Genomic DNA, 24,995 nt, shown 5'->3' with positions numbered 1-24,995 from the left:
TACGCACGATTTAATTCAGTCATGATGGAAACATCCTGTATATGCACAATATTGTTATAATGAAAGTGCTTACAGATTAAAGTATCTATAAATTTTTTATTAAATTTTCATTAAATGAAAGATCAAATTAAATGTTTAGTGTATATTGATAAATGGCACTGAAATCAGTAATTAATGGCATTAATTTTTTATTATTTATTATTGTGTATTGAATTTCAAGAATATATATTTTAAGGCATGAAATTTTTTCTGTAATATTCCTTAATATATTTTATAGTATTTTTGAGATTTTTTTTATATTTTTGTTCCGGAAATTTGAACAATTGGAGTTGTAAAAATTCGAACCAGCCAGAGCTCCTCTTTTCAAAGTCAAAAATCCTTTCAGTGCTCGGTGGAGAAAAATTAAACTGACAATTGAATTCAATTGATCTCCTCTTCGTTATCTATAAACATTTATTCTTTTTTCAGTCTCAATATCTCGTTTGCGACTACTTACAATTTTCTTCGCCTCAAAAATTCTTATTGCCAGTGTATTTTTTTAAATAATTAAACTATAATTTCCGACATTTTATAAGCAAACTTATTCGATGTCAAAAAACTTTTCGTGGACCGAAATTAATTAAAATCTTTATCGAATTAGAACTGATTAAATAAACGAAAGCTTATTCTTGCAACTGCAGAACATATGCCTGACTTAACCAAGGGAACGAATTAAGGCAAGAACCAGTGACCTACATATATCTAGTAAATAAGAATATTTTCTGTAAGAGACGCGATGTAAAGTGAAATGCTGTATATTGTTTATAAGCTCATTTAAAGCTTCTATCACCTTCTTTTTTGTTAAATATTTTTGCACTTCAATGAAAATTAATAGCACCAGCTAAACGCAAAAAAAGAAGGAGATTCTCTTGCTGGCAATTAATTATTATTTAAAAAATAATTAACACATTTTGATTCTTAATAAAAAGATTTTTCTTTTCTGTTTTATAGAAAACTTTAGTGTAAATATTTCCTCCACGTTTTTATACAAAAACAATGTAAAAAGTGAAACGATTAATAAATTTGCTTAATAAAACAGAAAATAAATAAAAAATTAATTTAAAAATAATTAATTTGTACAATAAGGTTTATTAATTTTTAATGACCCCTTTGACCTTTAATAATAATTTTAATAATAAAGACTTTTAAAAAAAATAAATAAATAAAATTTTATTAAATAATTGCAATCGCACAGTACTACAATCACACTATAGCTGTATGCTTCTCCAATTTTTTTTTTTTTTTTTGTTCAACAGTGCGTAAATTTAATAAAAAGGATTCACACACATTTCAAAAAATAAAATTTAAAAGAAAAATTTATATTTTTTTTTATTTCAAATGAATTAAAAATATTATTGCGTAAAATTAAATTTAAAAAAATTGAAGAACATCGTTGCCTTCCATAACAACTGTTAAGTATTAACTGATTTTGAATTTTTGCAATTAAAATTAAATGTTCCTGAATTTCGACCGCTTTCATTGATTTTCACTAACATTGCTTCTAAATTCAATTCAGCTTTAAAGTAAATTGTCGAATTGAACCAGAAAATAATATATTAATTAATACTCATAGCTGAATTATGAAGGAGATATACATATGTGACGAAGGGGAGGAGGAAACGGTAGCCCACCTTCTAATTCTCTCTAACACAAAAATTCGCTTCTGACTAAGCAAATTTTAGTGTTAGAGGTCTGAACTGGTTTTTGAGGAGGTTTGGCTGGTTTGAATAACAGGCGGAAAAACAGAGATCCGGTGATACCACAACGGACCGAGTTGGTTTAGGTGTACCCCTCGAGAGTCGTGGCATCTAACCTTATCTATTCTGTGCAAATCTAATCTAACCCAATATATGTAGAAATAAAACTATAGAAATATATCCTTTTTTATAAAATTCAGCTATTGTGCAGTAGTTGCTGAATTGTACAATAACGTCATTTTATTCAGTCTAAATTTAAAACAATTACTGTGTTTCGGTTCTTATAAACATGGTCATCCTGACATTTTTATTAATACAAAATATTGTCCGTACATTAAAAATTAAAAGCGATTCACCCATATTTTATATTTTTTATGCTTCTTTGATTTTTTTTCTCTGTCAAATTTAAAATAATATCTCATATAATATCGTATATATATTTTCAATTTATGTTACAATAATATTTTCACCTTTTAACATACATAAAATATGTTTAACGCAGTGGTAGCGTTAAAATAACTGTATAAATTTATTTGTATATAGAAAAAAATAATAAAACAAAAATAATATTGCATAATTTTAATAATGATAAGAAATAAAGAAAATATGGTTACCACAAATCGCCGTCATAAATTCACCCACGTTTTACAAAAAAAAAAAAATTTAATATTATCATCATTTTAAATTATGTAGGACTTTTAAAGTATAGGTAATTCAAAATGAATAAAATTTAAAGCAGACTGTTGTAATTCTGTATAAGAAAAATAAAACCTCATAGGATATGAAATTATGAAGATTTTTTTGAGGCAATAAGTTGTGGTGAAACCAGGAGTAATCGTTTTTCGAAAATGTGCTCTTTTTTTTTTAAAATTATGCAAAAACTACCTTAGCTTATTTATGTGTTAAAGAGAGAGAGTGATGCACTTACGTCACGTGCAGAGAGCGGTAATATTGTGAAAATTCAAAAATGTTACTATAAATGCAAATTGCAAGAATAATATTTTGAATAGATTTCCAAAGACAGGAAAAGGAACTTACATTTGTTTGAGAATAGGGATTCCGCCGGAGAAACGGTACATTTTTGATTTTACTCAATATTTCTTTTCAATTTCTCTTCGTCTTTGAAATATCCGATATCGTATAATATAATACTAAGTATTTAAAAAAACAAAAATTTTGTTTGGAGAGTAATCATTTCAGTGGAATGGAGAGTGGATTGACAATCAAATTATAAAAGTAGGTGCTAAACGGTAATACAAAATATAACACTTTGTATTCCACTCTATTCAATAATATAAATTTACTAATAAACAGCCATTAATAAGAAGGAGAACATTGTTGTTTTGTTTCTTTCTATCTTTCTTTATTATGCGGAATGATTAGTTTCTCGTTTACTTTTCTTGTTTTTCTTAATGTTTTCTTTAATAATCCGCAAAATCTTTGGTTAGCGGTTATTGGATTATAATGATTACAAAAAACCGTTTTATTTTTTTCTTTTGTCGTTTTTCTTATTTCATTCATTTTATATCGATTAAAAAAAAATAAAGAGAAAAACAAAAAAAAATAATATATACGCCGATTAAACTATCATGCTGAAACGTAATAGCCATAAAGTACGACAATTTACCTTGGAGGGACGACGCGATTCCTATGGAGAAATCTGAATAATAATAGGAATTACATTAATATTTTTCTTATTTTATTTTTATTTTGTATTTTTAACATTTTTAAATTGTTTTTAATACATTGTTTTTTTTTAAGCGCTATTGGTAAATTTGTTGAGATAAAAATAACAGGAAAAGTAAAAATAAAATACAAAAAAAAAAAAAAACATGTAAGGTGTGTAAAAGGTGATGTTATGATTATGCCTGAAGATTAACTGTTTATATTTTGTGGGATAGACTATTAAAAAATTGTCATTCCATTGAAAATGTTTTAGTGGAAAGAGGAAACTAAATTCAACAAAAAATCAGTATGATAAAATGCAATTTCAAAAACATGGTATTATAAGAAAATTTTAGACATTATGTCATTATTAGAATTTTATTAAACGTAATTTCTTCCCGAGTCACTTACAGAGGCCTCACATTCTAAAAATCTAGCCTCTCACAAAGTTATAGATATACTGAGAGTGTGATTCCAATTATTTTTCTTAGGTCACTGATCCATAGTAGTAGTAGCAGTAAAAGGGAGGGGGTCTCCACCCGCACACCCACGCGAAGCTCATGCACTAGTCCAACAGAAAAGGTCCATCTAACCCCCAAAACTAACACCCAACAGCCCCCATGCAATCTAACCCACCAGACTTCTTATCCAAATCAGCCAACCTCCTTTGCGAAGCCCAAAAGCCGCGCGAGAGATATCGCGGACAGGTCCCTCAGGCCACTATAAAAACAAACCCCCAAGACATGCTTTCTCTTCCTCATTAAAAACGGACAGGTACAGAGAACGTGCTCCACATCTTTCATCTCCGCCACATCCCCACATCTACGACATACATCCATCGTAGCCAATCCTACTCTACACGTGTGATCCTCCGCCCACAAGACCCCACTCCTCCTTCTACACTTACCATCTACGACGTTAAAATAAGCTCCTAGCGATAGACGCACCGACCCATCCACAATGTCAGCGCCCCCGCCCACCCCAGCCCTCGCAGGACGATCGGCCATCTCATTACCCCGTATCCCGCTGTGACCGGGAACGCAAAACACAGTCATCCTGCACGCAAAGTGCCCAAAGTGCCCTCCTGCATCGACACACCAAAAACAACCCAACCGAATAGATGGACGTGGGGACCTAGAACCATCCGTATAGATGGACAACACCTTATGCATGCATAGCCCTTCCGTACTTCAATCCTCTCTTTGTGGAACTACAACCTCGTAATCAACTCTCCAGTTGATATGTGGCACCACAATGTCAGATCTAATGTACATAGGCCGAATTCCATATTCTCCCAGGGTCCCACTGTGTGTGTATTCCCTGTTTTTCAGCATACCTATCGCTTGTAGCCTCAAGGCACTCCTAGTAGGCACCGCTTTCACATGCTCACTCACCGCATCCAAGTCGATTGCACCAGTCACCCCAACAGACGTCATACGCTGCACCCTCTCCAACTTCCTTCTCTCCCTATTCCAACGAACCGCTGGTCATCAGACCAATGCCAAATACGTTAGAATAGGCCTAACCACACGCTCATACAACCAGTAGAGCAGCCGAGGGCTCACTCCCTAACGCCTACCAGCCATTCTTGGCACTCCTTGCCCTATCTTTTATGTTTTCCCTCCACAGTTATCCAGTCTATCAAGACCCCTCATTACTTCCGTATACTTACCCGAAACCACATTATCCGCATTGGCAGTAACTCGGCAACCGCTATCCCCCCTGAACCTAATGAATTCCCCATGGCTCTGAAGGTGCCTCTCACCGACAACATCCTCACCTTACTTAAGCCCCACTCAACCACTACCACCTTCGTAGTAAGCATTTGCCCTATCCATCTGATTATACCTTCCTCTACCCCTACCTCAAGAGCCCTTACGATAGCTTCAACCTTCATATTATTGAAAGCATTCTCAACATCCAAGAAAGCAGTCAAAGTATACTCCTTGTACTATAGAGACATCTTCATCTGTGTGACCACCGTGTGCAGCGCCATCTTCACAGACCCGAATCCTTTTCCTCATTCCTTATATATTTATTTACTAACCTCTCCATGGTCCTCAGCACGAAGGACGACAACCTGATTGGTCGGAAATCCCTCGCACTGACATGACCATTCCTACCAGGCGTCGGCACAAAAACCGGCCTCACCTCTCTACATTTTCTAGGAACATACCCCATATACATCTGGGATACATAAGAGTATGCTCTGTCGGCAAGTAAATGCTCGCAGAGATAGTGACAAATTGTTTTCCTTTTAATCTAATTCTCAATATTAACAACTAGGAAAATGGAAGTCCAAACGTAGTTTGATATTTTTCTACTGATTAATGGTCGACTCATACTGCTATTACATTGGTTTAGTATCACTCGGATATGGACAGGGGTCTTTTCGGCAATGAAAGACAGAAATCTTTCCTTAGTTGAGAAATTCTGAATCCATTCCTATTTAGCGTTTTCCTTTATATTTTTGTGACTTGAAATACAGAACAGCGTAATGCCGTGATGAGCTTACAAGCAAATTTCATCAATGCGCTTCAAATGCGAAAATATTTTGATTAGTTACAAATAGATCTTGTTTCCATGATCTTTTATCAATATTCCAATAATATTATTTTCCATTATTAATTCAACATTAATTTATTTTGTAAACTATTAATCGCTATACATTACTTGTAATGTTTTTGTTATCTACTTGTTACCTAAATGCTACGTACAGTTATCAACATCATTTTCATAAATCTAATCTAGTATGTTACTTAGCGCCTAAAACATACTAGAAATCACTAGATTTTATGTTATTTAATCTGTTATTTAATTTAAATGAATTCCAGTAGCCAAATAGGTCTAAAAATTATTTACTTGTTTTTTCGATCATAATACGCAATTTCTCATCTTGTAATCCATTGACGTAATAATGACGATTTAATGATTGACCATTTTGTTGGTATTCCGTTTAATAATCGTTATCTTTTCACGTGCTTAAACGTAATTAAAAAATTAAAGAAAAGAGAAATAATGAAATATTGAAAATATGTAAGAGAAACCGGACTGAAATTATTATTTTTTTTCTGTAACTCTTCTAATAAGTCTTTTCAGGAAGAAGAAAGGTATTATATGTGATTACTGGCAAAGAAACTGGCAAGATGTGAAAGAAAAATTGCGTAAATTATTTCAAATGAAATTGAAAATAACTTCGTTTTCTATACTTTTCCGAGTACATGGAATTTTTACCTTTGATACTTTTCATCTTCTCTTCAATATAGTTTCATTTAACTGTGTATCTCAGCACATAATAATTTTTATATAGTTTAATGATCTCAAAAATATTAATGAAGAAAGGCACGCGTTATGAAAATTCCAGTAACTTGTTTTTGCTTGTGTGTGGTTATTCTTTATATTGTTTCCTAATAATAGGAAACAATTTTAATGCAAAAGTATTGAAATATTCATAAACTGGTACGACATAGAAATCATAGAGCAACGTTATACCGAATGCATACTGAACTGATGCAATGCTTTGTGTTAATTAGGAAAATTAACCCGTCTATGAGATAATGTCACGGAATTACAAACAAAACCCGTCTCAATGCCATTTGGACTATTGAATTCTTTGAGGGCTTACATGCGTTATGTGACTTTTATGCATGCAGCGTGAAGCATATGGCCGTAACTAACGATTTTCATTCTGTTTTTCAATAAAATTTATTAGATACGCTTTTACACCTTCAGTTCGTTTAAATGTTAATTTCCCCTTTTAGGATGCTTCAAGATCCTTCCTATAAGAATGCTTTTTAATAACAGTCAGTTGAGTGGTTTAGTAATATTTTAGATTCATAAAGATTTAACATGGCTAGAAATTTGTGTGGATGTAATTTTTAACCGCGGAATGGTCGGTGGAATTGGAAATAATTTAATATAAATTTTTGTTCCATAGATGTGCTCGTATGGTGATAAATTCTTTCCACCTATAATAAAAGATCATTAAAAAATTTTTCTAGTACATTTTGTAATATTTTTAATAACAGTTAGATTTCTAACAATTTTTTAAATTATTATGTAACGGCGATAAATTACAAATAATTAGAATTTAAGCTGCCTTATTTAATAATTATTATATAACCAGATGCACTATTTTTATAGCTGATCTTCATCTATTATAATAGCGGATTACAAATAATTATTTTGCAATAAATAATATTTATAATGACAATTTATTGTAAGAAGGTGTTTAGACTGGTTTTGTTCTTTTATTTTCCGTTTTGTTACTTGAATTTTTAGTAGTTCTTTAAGTAGTATCATGTTTGTGTTAAATCTGCCTGTGGAATTCGTAGTATATTGATCTATTCAACAAAAAAATGGTTTGAAAGTTATACGGCTATGAAATAAAATAATTTGGAAAACAAAAAAGATGTTGCGCTCTAGTGAACAGGACTTTTATTGACTGCATTGCATACATTAAATGAGGTTTTCGGTGAAAAATCACTTCTCCACAGTAAGGATGCATAAATAAAATATTTTTAACGGGATGTAGACATGCCTGTCAGAAACCGAACTAGGACCGATGTTACTATTTCTAAGAAAATAACTGGCGGAATTTCTTGAAAGGCTTTGTCACAATCTTGTGCAGTACTTTGGCTAAAGTAGACAATATGCCTTTGTGTCGATTATATGATGATTCCGGTGATTTTTGATCGAAATTTCTTACAGATTTACTTTGAAGGTACTACACACTATCAGCGAAAGTATTATTAATAATTTAAAATCACTGCCTTATACTCATAGATATACTTTATACGCAATTATTTTCATTGAACATTTTAATTTATTATCCAAGGAAATTAAATTTATATTGTGTAAGATGCAAATAATAAGTAATTCAAAATTTCCCATCTTATATGCATAACTAAATTGAAAAATTCTCATGATTCACATTTTATTCTTTCAAAAAAAAAAAAATTATCGAAAATCTTACATTAGGCCGCATAATATTTTACTCAAGTTCTGTAAATTGCGACAAGTTTTTTTCTAAATTCAATTGAGTTATTTAAATTTTTATTTATTTCTTAATTTCCACAAACTTTATAAATTAAATTGTTGTTAAACGAACTATAATTTATATTGTTATACAGCGACCGTAACATTATGCACAATTTATAACTAAATTTATTTTCCAAATATTTTTTTTTTTTAGGTCAAATTAACATTACGTCAAATTGATTCATCGTTAACACTTGATACATCATGTTATAGTAATAATAATGATAAAGATAGTGGTATGGGTAGTCCAATTGGTAGTTCAAATAGTGCAATAATGAGACGACGTAAACATCGGGCATCAAAATCTACAGCAGCTTGGGTAACACAAGCAAATACAATGCATCCAAAATCACAAAAAACTCAAATTGAAAAATTAATGAAATTGATTTTAGAGCAAGGTGAAACAATACAACAACAATTGGCTAAATTAAGGTAAAAAAAAAATTTTATTTTTTCAAAAATATTTTGTAATAAATTATTACACTGTTTAAGATGTTGAATTGTGGAACAAGAAAATAAATTATTCTAATAGACAGTAGGAAAAGAGGCTTAGAAGCTATTTAGGTACTATGTAATTTTCTTATGGCTGTGTACTAGAAATTTTTCTCATTTTTCATTGAACGAAAAACGAATTAAATCGAAAATCAATTATTTTTGCAGAAAATTTAATTGAAAAATAAGAAAATCAGAAATAAGAATTCAATTTTATTTAAGAAATTTACAATCTGTTTTATGAAATCGAATCTGTATAAGTAAATGATGGTATATTTAGTTAAGAAAATTTTGAAAAAAAAATTTATGAACCATGAAATTATTATTTATACTGATTGGTAGGTACACCTTAAAGCAGTTCCAAAAATAAATTATTATTCTTAACTGAATTTTGAGAATGAAGTCTAATTCGCAATACCCACTGATGATCACTGTAATCTTCTTAGTCTTAGTGTTGGCCCAATGAAATATAAAATAAAATATCACAATAAGATGATTTTGAACAACATACTTTTGAGTCAACTTAACAAATTGGCGGGATATCGACCATCACACTACGACACTCATGAGTTCATGCAACCCTTTAAAGTTTTATAAAAATTATTGCTCCAGAATCGAGATGTAGATCAAACTATAAAACTAAAACGTTAATTTGAAAATATGTAGAACCGTCAGTAATTGAAATTTGACACAAATAGGTATTTGTATATTATTCAGATTGATGAACCCATTGAAAATGAAATTAGTCAACAACTGGCTAGAACAGGTGCCTCTTTCAATATGAAGACCATGCCGATAAGAGTCAAATCATTAAGACTATTTAAAAGCTACAGCTCTTATTTTGTAACATGGTGTCAAAATTAGTTTCATGGCAACTAAGGTTTCGCAAAACCACTTAAACTTGTCTTTTAAAGGTTTCGAAACGTAATTTCATTGTTCTCTACTATTTTTACACAGAGTCGTAATAGAAAATTACGTATAACTCATAAATCTCATAATAGATTCAATTTCAAAACCATCATTTATTACAAAATAGAACCAATAATAGAAGGCGATTTTTCAATACTAAAATTTCAATTGTCTCAAATTCTACTACTAGATTTTCAACTATACAAAGTAAAAAATTAATTGTAGTTTTTTGAAATCTTCTGATAATCTTTTTCAATTTTTACGTAATCTGTATAAAGAATTATTATTTAGTCAAATAAGAAAAACAAATATAAAAAACTTTTTAATTTTTAATCTTGTAAGCTTACTAATTTTTTTTTTCTTTTTTCTTTATTTTTCCTCATTACCCATTCACCTTTATTATGGTGCAATGAAAATCCATGGTCGCTTTTTTATTTACTCATCATTACCATTTAAATTACTGGATAAATATTACCTAAAAAAAAAACAAAACAATCAATATCAATAATATACCCAATAATACCAATAATGCCAATAATACCAATAATACTCAAACAACATAACAATAATAAAATCATCAACAAAAACTTAATAACAACAACACAACAATAAAACATGCAAATAAAAATAATTTGACCCAGTAGAGATCGAGAGCTTCAGATTGCGAAAATTGAAGAGGAGCGGCATAAAAATCGAGAAAAGGAACATGGAAAAAATTATCTTCTAGAAACATATTTGAATGGATTACATGAAGTCGAAGAAAAGGAAGTTGTTACAGGTAAAAGAAAAGAAAAAATTAAAATAAAAAACAAAATTTGTTTGGTGCTCTTTTTTTTTGTAGGTAGTGAATAATTTGTAGTGTAAGTGAACGGAATTAAAACAAAGAGATAGAAAAATGTTTAAATAAAATTACGTGGGTAATCAATGATAGTTACTAGGTTATTAGATTTTAAATTCTATTTTTGGGGATTAAAATGAAATGAAATGAAAAACAAAATGTTTTTTGGGGACAAAATAGTGATTTTCTTTTGGAATCAAACAAATATTTGCATATTTTTGTATTTACAAAGTGTTATAGGAAATCGCGATTTCTGATATTATCACTATCGTTGTATTTATTAAGACCTACTAAAAACGTTACAGAATCAAAATTATCGGAATACTAAAAAGAGTTCAACTGTGGAGAGTACACGGAAGAAAGTTTTCCACTAAAAGGGCGCTGTACTTTGTACTTAAAGGTTCGATTGATATTTGAAGAGTTTACGAAGAGGGGAACTAAATTTATCACTCCCACTGAAAATTAATGTTGTGATTTAATAACAAGAAAGGTCACCTTCGTGCGCTTTTCAGTCGATATAATTTTGTTTGTTATAATTATGTTTCATCAAGAACCTTTAATATTTAATAAAAAATAAAATTACAGCAGGCTAATCATCTACCTATTGCACCTACCAAAAAAATACGGCAGGCTAGTCACCTACCCAGTTGAAAACTCTATGACACCATGAATCTGGGGCATAGCTACCTACGATATCATGTACTTACTAGCCCTATACTCCCCCTAGGAGTGAAGAAAGGAAAAAAAATTATCTCTATAGTTAAAACTCAATGATTTACCGAACTGAGGCCATTTGCTTCTTATTTGTCATAATTCATAACATATTTTAAAAATTGATGTTATAATTGAGTTATTCGTTTCTTAAGTACATTAATTCAAATTTTGTTAAAGGTAATATGGGAAATAAACATAGCCACTGTTAAGCTCCAATAAAAAATTGAAATAAATTTTAATTAATATTCGAGCTTTGGTGAAATTTAGTATAACTGTTTTACGCAAAGGTATATAGGCTATTTGTAGTTGAGATTTTGAATGCTCTCACACTAAAGACAGCTGTCTCATAAAATTATTGGTGTAATTAGAAATTTTGTACGTCAAATTTAAAATTAATATACTAGAATATACTTTAGCTGGAATATACTTTACATATAATCTATTATTTGAACAGTATTTTATATTTAATAAATTTTTTTAGATTACGAGTGCTTGTAAAAACAGTTTTTATGGAAATGATGTTCTTTTTATAATAATAAATTTTCAACGCGCTATAAGCGAAAGAAATTATTTAAATTTTTATTAGAAAATCTAGAATAGCAACAAAAAAAGAATCTTTACAAAATTTATTTTAAATTAAGAATTTAATTCAAATTATTTTTACATGTATAGCTAGCTAGTCATTATTCTTATAATGGTATTTTAATGTAATACAAAATGAATTGAAATTACTTTTAAATTAAATTTTCTTCTATTTCGTATTATAACGCCTACACAATAAATTCAATACTGTTTAAAATATGCAATTTATATAAAATTTTCAACTTTAAATATTGTGAATTACAATACCATGTAATTTAATATTATATTGTTAATAATATAAAAACATAAACTTTATGATAACTGCTCAAACATAATTTTATTTAAACAATGTCTTTAAACCACAATGTAATGGAGAAATGAGTTTAAAAAAAAATATTCCTCCATGTTGCATAGGTAATCTAATATCTGTAATAATTGGAATTTCAAAAAAAAGCAAGAATATGTAGAGTTGCCTCTGTCAATTCTGTAATACCCGTAGGAATGAAGATTTGTAGTCAACTAGTTTTATTAAACAGCCGCAATAATATATTTGTTTGCGCGAAATTTTTATATTATAGTTTCCATAATTTCTGAGATATTCGGGCCGAACCTACCCGAACTAATATTTCGATCACATACAATTTAAAATAGGATTGTGGCATTTAATGTTATAAATTATTTGTTATAATAGGGTGAGCTTAGCTAAACTAAATGGCATGGCTAAATCAGAACTCATCGTTGATCAAAAATATATACTTGTGTGTATATCTTAGACCATTATTTTTTACTGTTACATACGGTAACACAAATTTATAATACCCTTCGGAAACACGTCCGTACGGGTATAAAAAATATGATGAGCTTTTGAATCTATTCATTACAAAAAAATTTACGGATTTTAATTTAAAATACGATTCTCATTAACTTAATATGTGTAATAAATTATTATTAAAAAGAAATTTGCCGCCTTTTAAATCATTTAATATACGCTATGACGTGAATAACAGTCTAAGTAAAATATTTGATATCAAATTTCTATTCATCAAATACTCGTTTTTTTTTCAGAAAATTTTGTTAATACACGATTTCCCATGCCAAATGTACACGAACGGATTTAAATTTATTGAATCCGTAATTTACTGTCGTTCGGAATTTATTGAATAAAGCTAGATGAAAGACATTTCAGGAAATGCGCAAGTTCGTAATTCATTTGTTATATTTTATTGTATAATGAAATTCGTGCGGATCCCTAATTATTCCCGAACGAATATAAATAATTTTTCGAACCGAATTCTCAATGGATTCCGAGTTAAGCGTGTGCTATAATATTGTGTAGTATCAAATGTTAAAATACTGTTATAATACATGTGATAAACTAATAATACTATTTCAAATTATTTATTTGAATGAGCTATAATATTAAACTATATTTCTACTTTCAATGTTTCAATATTTTTTAATTAGTAATTATCATTATCAACTTAAAGTTGCTTTTTATTCAAAATCGTTGCCTTTATTTAATTTTATTTGCAAATAAACATTATATGATATACTAATAAATTTTCGACCTGTTTTCATTCTATAAACTAGCAGCACCTATTATCATAAATTATATTATTATTATTATTACGGTTTTTAAAATGCTATAATAATTATTATCTTTAATATTTTTATAATTTAAATTCTTTTTACAAAAAATTTTTAATCTAATTATTAATAAAAATTTTAAATGAATTTAATAGTAGTGATTTAATGAACCATATATAGAATGTTTTATTATTATTGCAAAAGAACGGTAGTTAATTAAAATTAAAAAATAATTTTTATAAAAATAAAAACTTATTTTACACAGAAATAATCAATGTTGCTTTTGAAATATAATAATAATTATAACCCAATTACTTTTCAAAGCAAATTATTAACACATGTTCTACAGTATACTGCCGCTGCTATAAGTCACAACTATTGCAAATCGAAAATTTATGTTATACATTTTACTGTTGCTAGAATCTACATATAATTTTATTCATTTGTTCTCGTTCTTTTCGAGATATACGAGTATAATATTTCTTGTTTTTCCGTCTGCTGCGTAAACGAATGAATCAGATGATTTTCAACCTCGTACAGATAGTGGTACCCACATGACAAGCACAAATTTTCCAAATCTAGCTCACACATTTGTTATTACTGTTGAACCGAAAATAAACTCAGTGCATAGAACTAATTTAAACAAGTTTTGTTTTTAATTCGTCTTCGGGGTCTTACAGGATACCAAATGAAGCAAATAAAAGCAAGTAACAGTTAGTGTAACCCTATAGCATGCTATGTGTATTTTTAATTACAAAAAAAAAAACAATTTTTTTAAATCTCATTTTGGATTAATAAATTAGTCATTTAATCTATATAATTTATAGTAGTGATTTGATATTTATGATAAAAATCTAAATTTATAGTTATTAATAATTAAAATCGATTAGTAACTGAATCGTAATGAAATAAAAATGGTTTTGGAAGAATGCTATTTAAAAGATTTTTTTTTAAGAATTTTGAAATTAAAATGTTGTAATTTCTAACATTGCAAAATATTCATTAATACCACTGTTCTGGGTTTAAAATCCAAATGCGGTACCAGCATGATGCGCAAAAAAATTAAAAATTTTCAAATAGGATTCCTGGCTAATTTAAAAAAGGGCATTTTCAATAGCCTTAAATGGTTGGAGGGAATGGGCTAGGGTCGATCATTAGGAAAATTTTCCGGGCCTATCTTATTTCAAAAAATTTATATATCACTTGGCATCGAGGTGGACGGGAACTGGCAATATTTGGTCGTCCCGATTTGAGCCTGTTGGTGGGTGTACTCATTTGACACTGTATCCCGATGGTCCATCCGAAAAGGTTGCCTTCTCTGCTTGAAAGAGGACGAAATGCTGGAGCACTCATTATGTGAATTGGATGTGAGGTGGCTCGCCTACGACTGAGATGCTGCTCCGATGGAGGTCTCGCAGCTTGAAACTGCTATTTGCCAACGGCATAGGTATAGTGTTAATTTAGGTAGGGATAGGAATTACAAAAGATTTTATGGGTCGTCGTGAGAGGGGTCTAAGAGCCTCGTTCCCCTTCACAAAAAACAGCAAAAAAAAAATAGTTGAAGAAAATGACATTACGTGATCGCCATATTTCGTTAAAATGATTTCCGATTTACCTATTTAGACAAATTTACAAAACAATCGCAGAATACAAGTGCTAGATAACATTATTAACTACTACTTAATTGTGAATTCAACTACTATACGTAATGTATTTTAAACTTAAATCTATGATAAGTGCATAGTGGTACCTTATTTCTGAATTCATTCAATATAATTAAAAAATATGCTGTAATTACTTTAAAATTTTCAAACGAAAAAAAGAAAAACATTTAAGGAAACAAATTTTATAAAGTGTAATTTAATTCCAAATTATTGGGTATTTTGTTTTTACATACATACGAGTATATACAAATTACTGTTACAATAATAATTATCTTTTAAGAAATAAAATTTCTTTTATACAAAATTATTGTATAACATAAAAGGTAACATTTTATAAAGGATAAAATTTCAATTAATATTATAATTTTTCCATTATCTAAACAAGGAAATTTTTTGTATACCTTGAAGCTATTAAACAAAAACTAATTCCATATAGGATAGTGGGTTGGTAAACTAGGTACGTACGTTATGTAGATGTGCATGAATGCCTGAATATGCATGTAAAAAACTATAATTTTCAACTTTGTTTTAAAATAACTTTTACTTTATTTTCAAAAGAACTATACATATAAGTTCTATAGGTAATCTTACATCATTATTGGATTTGTGCTTATTGACTGCATTCTGTTGATACGTCCGTTTTACGGCATTGATGGTTGGTGTCTAAAATTTTACACACAAATGTATAGATATTTCAATTAGATACTCATTTTTCTAGAAGAAAATTTTACTAATCTAAAATTTATATGGCTCCTGATACAAACTGCCGTAATCTGAAATCTTAGCAGCTTTTATATAATATTATTGACTCAATTTTTACTTACATTCTATCCTGCAGAGCCATCCATCACCTCTCAAAACTAACAAAATTTTAATTTTCAGTTGTGACGTGCGAATATTAAACTATCATAATTTCACTATTCAATATCGTAATTTCGTTACATCGAGGATCCGAAACACCTGTTACCCGCACAACAAGAACATATTTTACTCAACATTCGCACAAAATATTTCATATTATCAAGTCAAGTAATATGGTTAATGGCAGAATCCAGAATGTGACAAACTCGTATTAGAATTTTTCCGTGTGTTGTTGTTGTATAGGTGCGATTAAAAATTGGGTTGTCTATTACATTAAAATATTGTTCTTATATACGATAATAAACCGTAGAAAAGCTTTCTCTTGGAAATTTGCTATTTTGCGAACCCATTATTTAAATTTATTTTTAATAAATTACATAAAAGATGAAACAGTAAATTATTTAACTGAACAATACTAAATTGTTAAGTTAAATTGTAATTACTCTGATAGGTGTAATTAAATAGAAAATGCATTTACTATGTATGTATGCGTGCATAACCGAAAATATTTGTATTTCATAAATCTTATATTATTTCGTGATATAGGTATTTTATGTAAAAATTACTAAAAAATTTTCATGTTAATGTTATAAACTTTATTTTCTTAAAGTATAACAGAAATGATTGATTGCTATTTTATACAAGTTTGTACTTGTGTAATAATATTCTATAATTGGAAAATGTGTAAAATGTGCAGTTGATTGTTAAAACTTTTCGAAAAAATTTTTGTTTAAAAAACAAAAATATCTTCTTTTAATGCTATTTCAGCTTATAAGGGTAATTAACTGTTATATTATTTTCTTAATCATAAATTTAAAAAAAATTTTTATTCTTAATTATAACTTAGGTTTAATTTTTGCTTTATCTATTCTAAAATTAATGATAAAATTGTACTCCAATAACGACCGCTGCATCTCGTAAAGGCATCTCAGAAAAATTTCAATTATTCAATGAAAAAATTTTCTTGATCATTTGAGCAAACGGTAATTTTATAAAAATTTTTAGAAATTTTCTATAAAATTTTTTGCAAAATAAAAAAATAATATTTTTTCCTGACTAACGGTATAGCATTGGAAAAAAAAATGTCAAACTTCTTTGTAAACATTTAAAGTTTGTTGGGCAGTGGAAAAGTATATTCCGAGTAATAGAAATATCTGCCATACATATAATAATTCTGTCAGCGGCACCATCAACTTTTATAAACTTCAGCTATCAACTGTATGAGTTTTAACTGTCGTTTTATTAAAAACATCCGCGAATATCACAATTTAACTTTTGATTTTTGTTTTTAACAATACAAACTCCAATACACATATTAACTACCACCATTTTCTAATTTTTCCATTTTGTAAAAATATAAAATTCTGTTTTCATTTTAGAAAAGTTTTTTTTTTCTTTATAACAATGGCGGTTTAACAATTAAATTTTCTTTCTTCTGTTAGAAATCTTTTTCCTAAAAGTTTTCTTTTCTCTATAATATTTTGTTTGTATACATATACAGCGTCGAATGTTACTTTGCACAACTTTATTTCACAATATAATAATATTAAAGTTTTTCAGAACAAAATATAACAGTTGAGGAAACAGAATTTCGTTCCGCTTCGTGAGATCTTTCATAATAAGACCCATGTTCCTTATAAAAAAGGCTTTTACTTGTAGATGTTAAATTGTAGTTTTATATTACTTATAAGTTCTAATCTAATCACTATTAATTTTATATGAAATGGGACAGGTGTTTGCATCCGAAAACAGGTATTGTTTTGTTTGAAAATTATTTAAAAAAATATTATGGGTCGGAAGTTGTTCTGAAAATATTATTGTTATTAAAATAATTTCTCAAGAAGACTCTCACAAAAACCCGAAGATAACCCGACTACAGATAACCTCCCAGCTCTGCCAGCCTCCTTCCCTCTCCAACGTCAATCTATCTACTTTTTTTATTCTAATTACTGTTATATACTCGTAACATTAATTTGTATTTAATAAGAGGTAAATATTAACAGTGAATATAACATTATATTCACTGTTAATATTTATATGTGTACACATATTTTAAGGCATAAATAAGGCATAATAAAGTGAGGCATAAATCACGATTTCATACATCCACAAGGGTTCTTAGAAAATTATCGAGCAGAAGAAATTATTGTGTTGCAAAATTATATTCTTTTCCACTCTTTTTATGTAAAAGGAAATCGAACGCTTGTTATCACTAAATTGTTAAATAAATTAATTTTTTCTCAGTGTATCTATGTGTTTTCGTACAATGTATTACAAAATTATGTAATTTTACATTGTATATAGAACAAAATTACATAATTTTTGTAGCAATATTTGATATTTGGACGAAAAAAAAAATGAATTATCTGAAATCTTAAATATTATGGCAAAATAAAACCGATACACTGAGAAAAAATGAACTATTACATGAACTAAATCACATAAAATTTATGAATTCAATATTATATCCAAAAGTTTTTATTTACTAATTATTGTTATATTATTATTTTACGGTCAGTGGTCTAATTTTAGTGTGTACAATAAATTTTAGTTCCGCATAATTAAAATTTCAATTAAAAATGGCAAAATAAATTATAAAAACGTGAAATTTATTGTGCTAATGAAATACCAATTAAGCTTTAATTTCTACAAAAAATGGAATGACTTACAACAAATCTTAAGTATTTCTAGTTTAAAAAATTTTGTTCAACACATAATATTAATTTGCAATTAAAATGGTACCAAAAATGTAGGATAGAGAAACTTTAGTTGCTAGTAAATTTTCAAATTTTGTTCTACTTCTTTCAAATGAATTCAATTCTGCCAATTTTTTATTTTATTACACACAACTCATATTCAATACCTTACGTACCATTTTGTACAATGTTGCTTTAAAAATATCATACAGACACCACCCTGAGGGGGAAAAATAGGTTAAAATAAAATAAAATTATAATGTTTTGTTTAGTTTTCAAAACTTACTTTCTTATTATACATATATGACTTTTCCTGTACAGTTTTGAAATAAAAAATTCTAGAATAAAATGGAAAAAAAAAGCAAAGTTTTTATTCTGATGCTGCAGTACAATAAATAATTTTAGATTTTTTTTTTCTGTTTTCTTATTTTTGGATTCAACCCAGTAATTCTTTTGTTGACTCTTTTATTGTGGAAATCATGGTGCAATTTTGCATCAATATAGCCCACACAAACACACACTATTGTGAAGTAAAAAATTTTAATTTTTATTTCGTTTCTTTTTTTTTCGTGCATTAAAAATGAACTCACTTAACGCCTTAGCAAAATATTATTACTAAAATAGAAATATACAGTAAATAAATTAAATAACTAGAAAAGTTTTCAAGTTTTATAAAAAATAATAATAATAAAACAAGCTATACGAGAATTGAAATTTAAGAAGATACCGTTTTATTTCATAAAAAAGAAAGGGAAAAATTTAAAATATAGAATTGCAACACACAAAAAATAATAATGGAAAAAGAAAACCTATTAATTGATTTTTCGTTTTTTTTCCCATAAACAATGAATTAAACTTGTGTTAACTGGCTCAACTCTAGGTTATTCAATTGAATAGTGTACAGTTGTTTTAATTCGGTTATTCAATTTGAAATTTTAAATTGGCAGTGCACTGGAATTTAGGAGTTCACCCGAATATCCTTCTCTCACTAACGGTTCGAAATTCCTATCGTGAACTTTAAAATTTCCATAAAGTCCGAAAAAAATTCGTGTATTATTGAGAGAACAATTATTGCTCTCACTAGCGTATAAAACAAAATTTGAATAAGCGAATTTTCTCTTCTATAGAATGTAGTCCCTAAAAAATCAGCCCCAGAACTGGAACCATCAAATGTGATTCGAAAACTTGAAGTAATTTTGAATAAAAAAAAAAGTTATTTTAATTTAGGAATTATTTTTATAAGAATAAAATTACAATAACTAAAGCAACAAACCTGCACGAAATAGGACTTAGTTACGGTTATTGTTCGTCACGAGATAAAGTCAGAGGGTAGGTACATCAGCCAGTATTTCCACATTGATTGCTCTAGTAGTACTTGCTATAAATATGTTATCTGGAGTTCCATATTGCAATTCCACATTATTTTAATAGTAGGTAAAATGGAAGCATATATCAATTTCCCGTTAATTTTTCTATCAAAAAAGGGGGCTTCAAATTTTGCAGAATTCATACCATTCGAAATATGAAAGTTAATAGTTTTGTTTTCATCCAGTCTAACAAAAGAAGAAACACATTCACTATATACAAACAAAATAATATTACGTTTGTAATGCTTTAAAAATTTAAAATTATTTCATTGGTAAGTTTTCGTAATTCTACACTTTGTAATGAAGACCTTTTAATATCTCATATATTCAATCCAATAAAGCAAAATAGAAGTAGAAAAGAGCAGAAGAGAAGAGTTTTTCTGAGGAGGTTTGAATTGAATTAACTGTTGTTACTAACTATTACAAGATATTTTGCCAAAGGAATTTTATATTATTTTCCGTAAAAAAAAAAATATTATTGAATTTATTTACTTAAGGGAGAATATTTTTTATTATTATTTTTTTCTAAATTTTTTTTTTTTTTGTTGTAATCAGAACAATCTACTGAAATGAGAGAATATAATGGAATCAGAGATAAAGTGTAACAGGATAATAAAATTTTTTTTTTCTTTTTCTTTCAAATTTTGTATTTGAGTTGGAAAGAAATAGAAGATATAGTAAGAAAAAACTATTTCGTGCTTTTTGTTCTAAAATAATTAAATAGAGAAATAAAAAATTTACTCTTAGATTTCTCGTTTCTTGTTTTTTTTCTGTTTTTTAATTTAATTTCAAAAGTAAATGAAACATGGTAGTTTTTGTTCCAAAAATCTCATATATTGCAATTAAAATTGATGTAGATTTCTTCAAAAAAAAAAAATAATAATTATAGTTTCCATGCATATTTCTTGATGACTCTATTTTATGCAAAAGATAAATAAATAAAATAAATAGAGAAAACAGTTTAATTAAAAAAAAAATGAGAGAGAGATCATGTAGGACAGTAGAAATGCAAATTCAATTTTGAAATTACTTTAAATTTAATCAGCCACTGTCGGGTGCTCATGTGATTCCATATATTTTGGGTGAGTAAACGAAGTGGGTAGAAGGATATCAGCAATGTTTGGGTGCCACTATATTATTCGGTAATAGACATTCACGGACCTGGACCCAACGAAGGTTTTTGTTACATATAGGCATTAAGGAATATAAATTCCAACGTTTCAATGAGGGGGCGCGGGGTCTTCATCTGCAATATTCAACCCGTTGCGTTCCTACGATAGGGAAAGAAAAATAAGAAGCTAGAAAATTCTCAGAAAAGCGTAGTTTCGACATGTTTTTATATGAAATATTCTAAGTCTAATCTCTTTTAATAATTCTAAAACAAAATTTATCATTTTCTTTTAGAAATTCATTAATTAAAATAATTTTTTATTTCAGGTAATAGTGATAGCGGTGTACAAACAGAAGGTGCTTTATCATCACCAGAAATATGTTCTAGTTCAAATCCAAATGAAGATGAAGATTATATAATTGAAACATCGACAACAGCACAATCACATTCAACAACAATATTAGCTTCATTACCAACACCAAAAATATTAAGACAAAATCCAAAGCATCATAATGATATTAACAATATTAATAGTAATTTTAATCATAATATTTCTTCTTTAACATCATTAACAACACCTCAACTTAATGTTGGTGCAAAAATCTGTACTTCATTATTACCAATCAACAGTATAAAATCGTCAACATTAAATACATTTCCATTTAAAGAGAAACCATCACATCGTGAAAAAAAACTATTAAAAGAACATAAACAAACCAAAGAATATAGTTCATATCTTCAACAATATAGTGATGCTAATTTAAAAGGATTAGAATTAGATGAAAGAATAACAACAATATCAAAAGATATAAAAACAGCAACATGGTTATCATCATTAGATGCTGATGCTTCATCAACAACACCAGCAACAACAATACTTCCAATTTTAGATAATTTTAATATAAAAAAACAAAACCAAACTGAACAAACCAAAAATCAACTTTCATCCAACTTAACAGAATTAAATAAAGATGTTGTTGATGATGATTATGTTGATAGTAATAATCATGATCATCATCAGAATAAGGATGTTAAAAGTTCAAGTAAAAATTCCCGAATTAATAGAAAATATAATAATGAAGAAGAAAACATTGTATTATTAGATGAAGATTTTCATATTGGTTATAATAAAAATTCAAAAGATTATAATAGTAAAATTAAAGATTTACATGATAATGACACAATCACTAATAATGAGAATATATCGGAGAAGATTCAATGGATGGAAAAATTGGTTATGATTAATAAACATCTTCAAAGAGAGGAAGAACTTTTAGTACGTTTAGGTGCTAAAATTCGCAAATATGAATCAGAAAATCCATTATTAGATGAAAATCAAATAAGAGAAGCATTATCAAAAGTTAATAATCATTTAGAAACTGGTAATATGGAAATTGAAAAACTTGAATTAGATTTGTTATCAACAAAAGAACAATTAGAAAAAAGATTTAGTTTATTACAAAATTTAAATAAAGAATTAATTGAAAAGGAAAAGGAAGAAGAAGAACGAAAGGAAGAAGAAGAAGAACAACTACAACAAGACAACGAACAAATACAATACAATGAAGAAGAATTAAAATTGCAACAGCTTAACCAAAGTACCAATGAATTTGGAAATGAAAATCAGGCACAAACCCCATCTCAAAATGAAATAAATCCAAGTAAACGAATCAATCCAGATGAACTTAATGGGTATTGTGCTGAAGAAAGAAAATGCGTAAAGAAAAAATCAGAAACTAGAAAAGTTGGTTTTAGTAATTCAATAAAAGTTGTTGATATTCCATTGGATGATATAGAATCTGAATCAGAAAATGATAAATCTAATAATTTAAATGAAAATCAATTAGTAAAAGAAAATATTTCAGAAGAAAATCAAATTTCTACTGAAATCAATAATAATAATCAAGATGAAAATAATCATAATCAATTGACAACTTTAATTAATAAACCTAATATTGATGAAACTGGAACCATTTCTAATTTAAATCAAAAAGATTTAGTTACAAATCTTTATAATTATAGTCAATATATATCGAAACCAAATTATGATTTTAATGAAAAGAATGAAACAAAAAATAATCGTGGAATTGATGAAAAATTACATTCAACAACCAATCCTTCATCATCGTCATTATCATCATCATCATTATTATCAACTACTAATCATAAAAATAATAGTAGTAATAGTAATACATTACCTTTAAGATCAAAACCATCTACTGGAATTCTTAAAAATAAAAATACTCCATCATTAATAAATTATAATTCGATTTGTTCAAATCAATTGCAATATCAAGAACAACAACCTCAGCAAAATCAACACCAACAGCAACAATCAGTTAATTTAGATTTAATACCACCAAATATAAATTTAACATCACATCAAATGTATATAGCACCGCCACCACCAGGTTTTGATTCACCAAATTATAATAGTAATGATTTATTAATAACAGCACCTACACAAATTCAATTGAATCAACCATATCAAATTCAATTGAATCAATCAGGCGGATTCCCACCGGGAACAAATGCAACAACAACAAGAAATATTGCATCATCTATTGATCAACAATTAGGTTTATCATTAAATCATGCAAAAAATTTAAATTTTTCCAAAACATTAACAACAATAAGTTCTAAAAATATTAATCCAACAAATTCTTTATCAAAAACTGATTTATTACATAAACCAGGCGGTTTATATTTACTCGATAATTCACAATTTAAAACTCCTCCATCAAATATTAATAATAATTATTCAAATGGTTGTGGTATTGGTGTTTCAAATAGTACAAGTAAATCATTAATAACACCAATATCATCAACAACAGCAACAACACATATTGATAGATCATTAGTATCGATACCATCCCAATTACATATCGATAATCAATCATTATTACCGCATAGTGACGCTGCTGTTCCACAAATATCAGAGAATTGTTTTACATTAAAAAATAGTTATACTTTAACAAATTTAACACCACCTACAACAACCAATATTTTACTCCAAAGACAACCATCAAATTGTAACCAAATAAATAATTGTAGTTTGTATTCAATAGATCATCAATCTATTGCAAGTCAAGGTAGTGCAACAAATTTAAATAAAAATTTATTATTAAAATATGGTATTGGTACAATAAAATCACAAACATCAACCATATTACCAAATTCTATGAATAGTGTTAATAATGGTATGCATAATTATAATGGTATAACAACAACAACAATTGATGCATTTTCAACAAATACAACATCAACAATTCCACATTATAATGGAAATTATAATAACAATAATAATAATAATAATAATAATAATAATAATAATGGTAATAATATTGCTCTCGGAAATCATTATAATATAATAAATTCAAATCCAAATAAATTAGGTCCAAAGAGATTTCTAAATAATAATGGTAATGAATTTGAATCAAATTCTGATACCGGATTAAGTTCATTAAGTGATGATGTTATACATTTAGGAACTTTAGTTTAAAAGAAAACAAAAAATTTAACAAACAAAATATTCATGAATTATAATAATTTTTATGTTAAAATAGAAAACTTCTGATAGGCAATGAGGGTATAAAATGGTCGAAGTCAGAATTTTGCGTAAAATAAGTCAATTTGGCAGGAATAGAATTGATCTAGTCCAATCAAATTTTGCTGACAATTCTAAAGATATGAACACGAAGACTTTAAATGCTCTACTTTCTTGTTTTTCTTT

General features: G+C 28.0%; 1 protein-coding gene across 1 annotated transcript in view; it reads left to right on the top strand.

Moving 5' to 3' along the window:
• Positions 1-24,764, top strand: part of LOC129612749 (histone-lysine N-methyltransferase, H3 lysine-79 specific) — a 136,189-nt gene extending 111,425 nt beyond the window's left edge. The window contains exons 7-11 of the mRNA XM_055526509.1: positions 8,596-8,873; positions 10,487-10,620; positions 21,589-23,130; positions 23,560-24,480; positions 24,658-24,764. Of these exons, the coding sequence (XP_055382484.1) occupies positions 8,596-8,873; positions 10,487-10,620; positions 21,589-23,130; positions 23,560-24,480; positions 24,658-24,764 (2,982 nt within the window). The remainder of the gene's footprint in view (positions 1-8,595; positions 8,874-10,486; positions 10,621-21,588; positions 23,131-23,559; positions 24,481-24,657) is intronic.
• Positions 24,765-24,995: the final 231 nt, after the last annotated feature.

The sequence above is a fragment of the Condylostylus longicornis genome, unplaced genomic scaffold (genome assembly GCF_029603195.1).
Source record: "Condylostylus longicornis isolate FDR11 unplaced genomic scaffold, ASM2960319v2 ptg000077l, whole genome shotgun sequence".
NCBI classification, from domain to species: domain Eukaryota; kingdom Metazoa; phylum Arthropoda; class Insecta; order Diptera; family Dolichopodidae; genus Condylostylus; species Condylostylus longicornis.
This window is presented reverse-complemented; position numbering and strand designations above follow the sequence as displayed.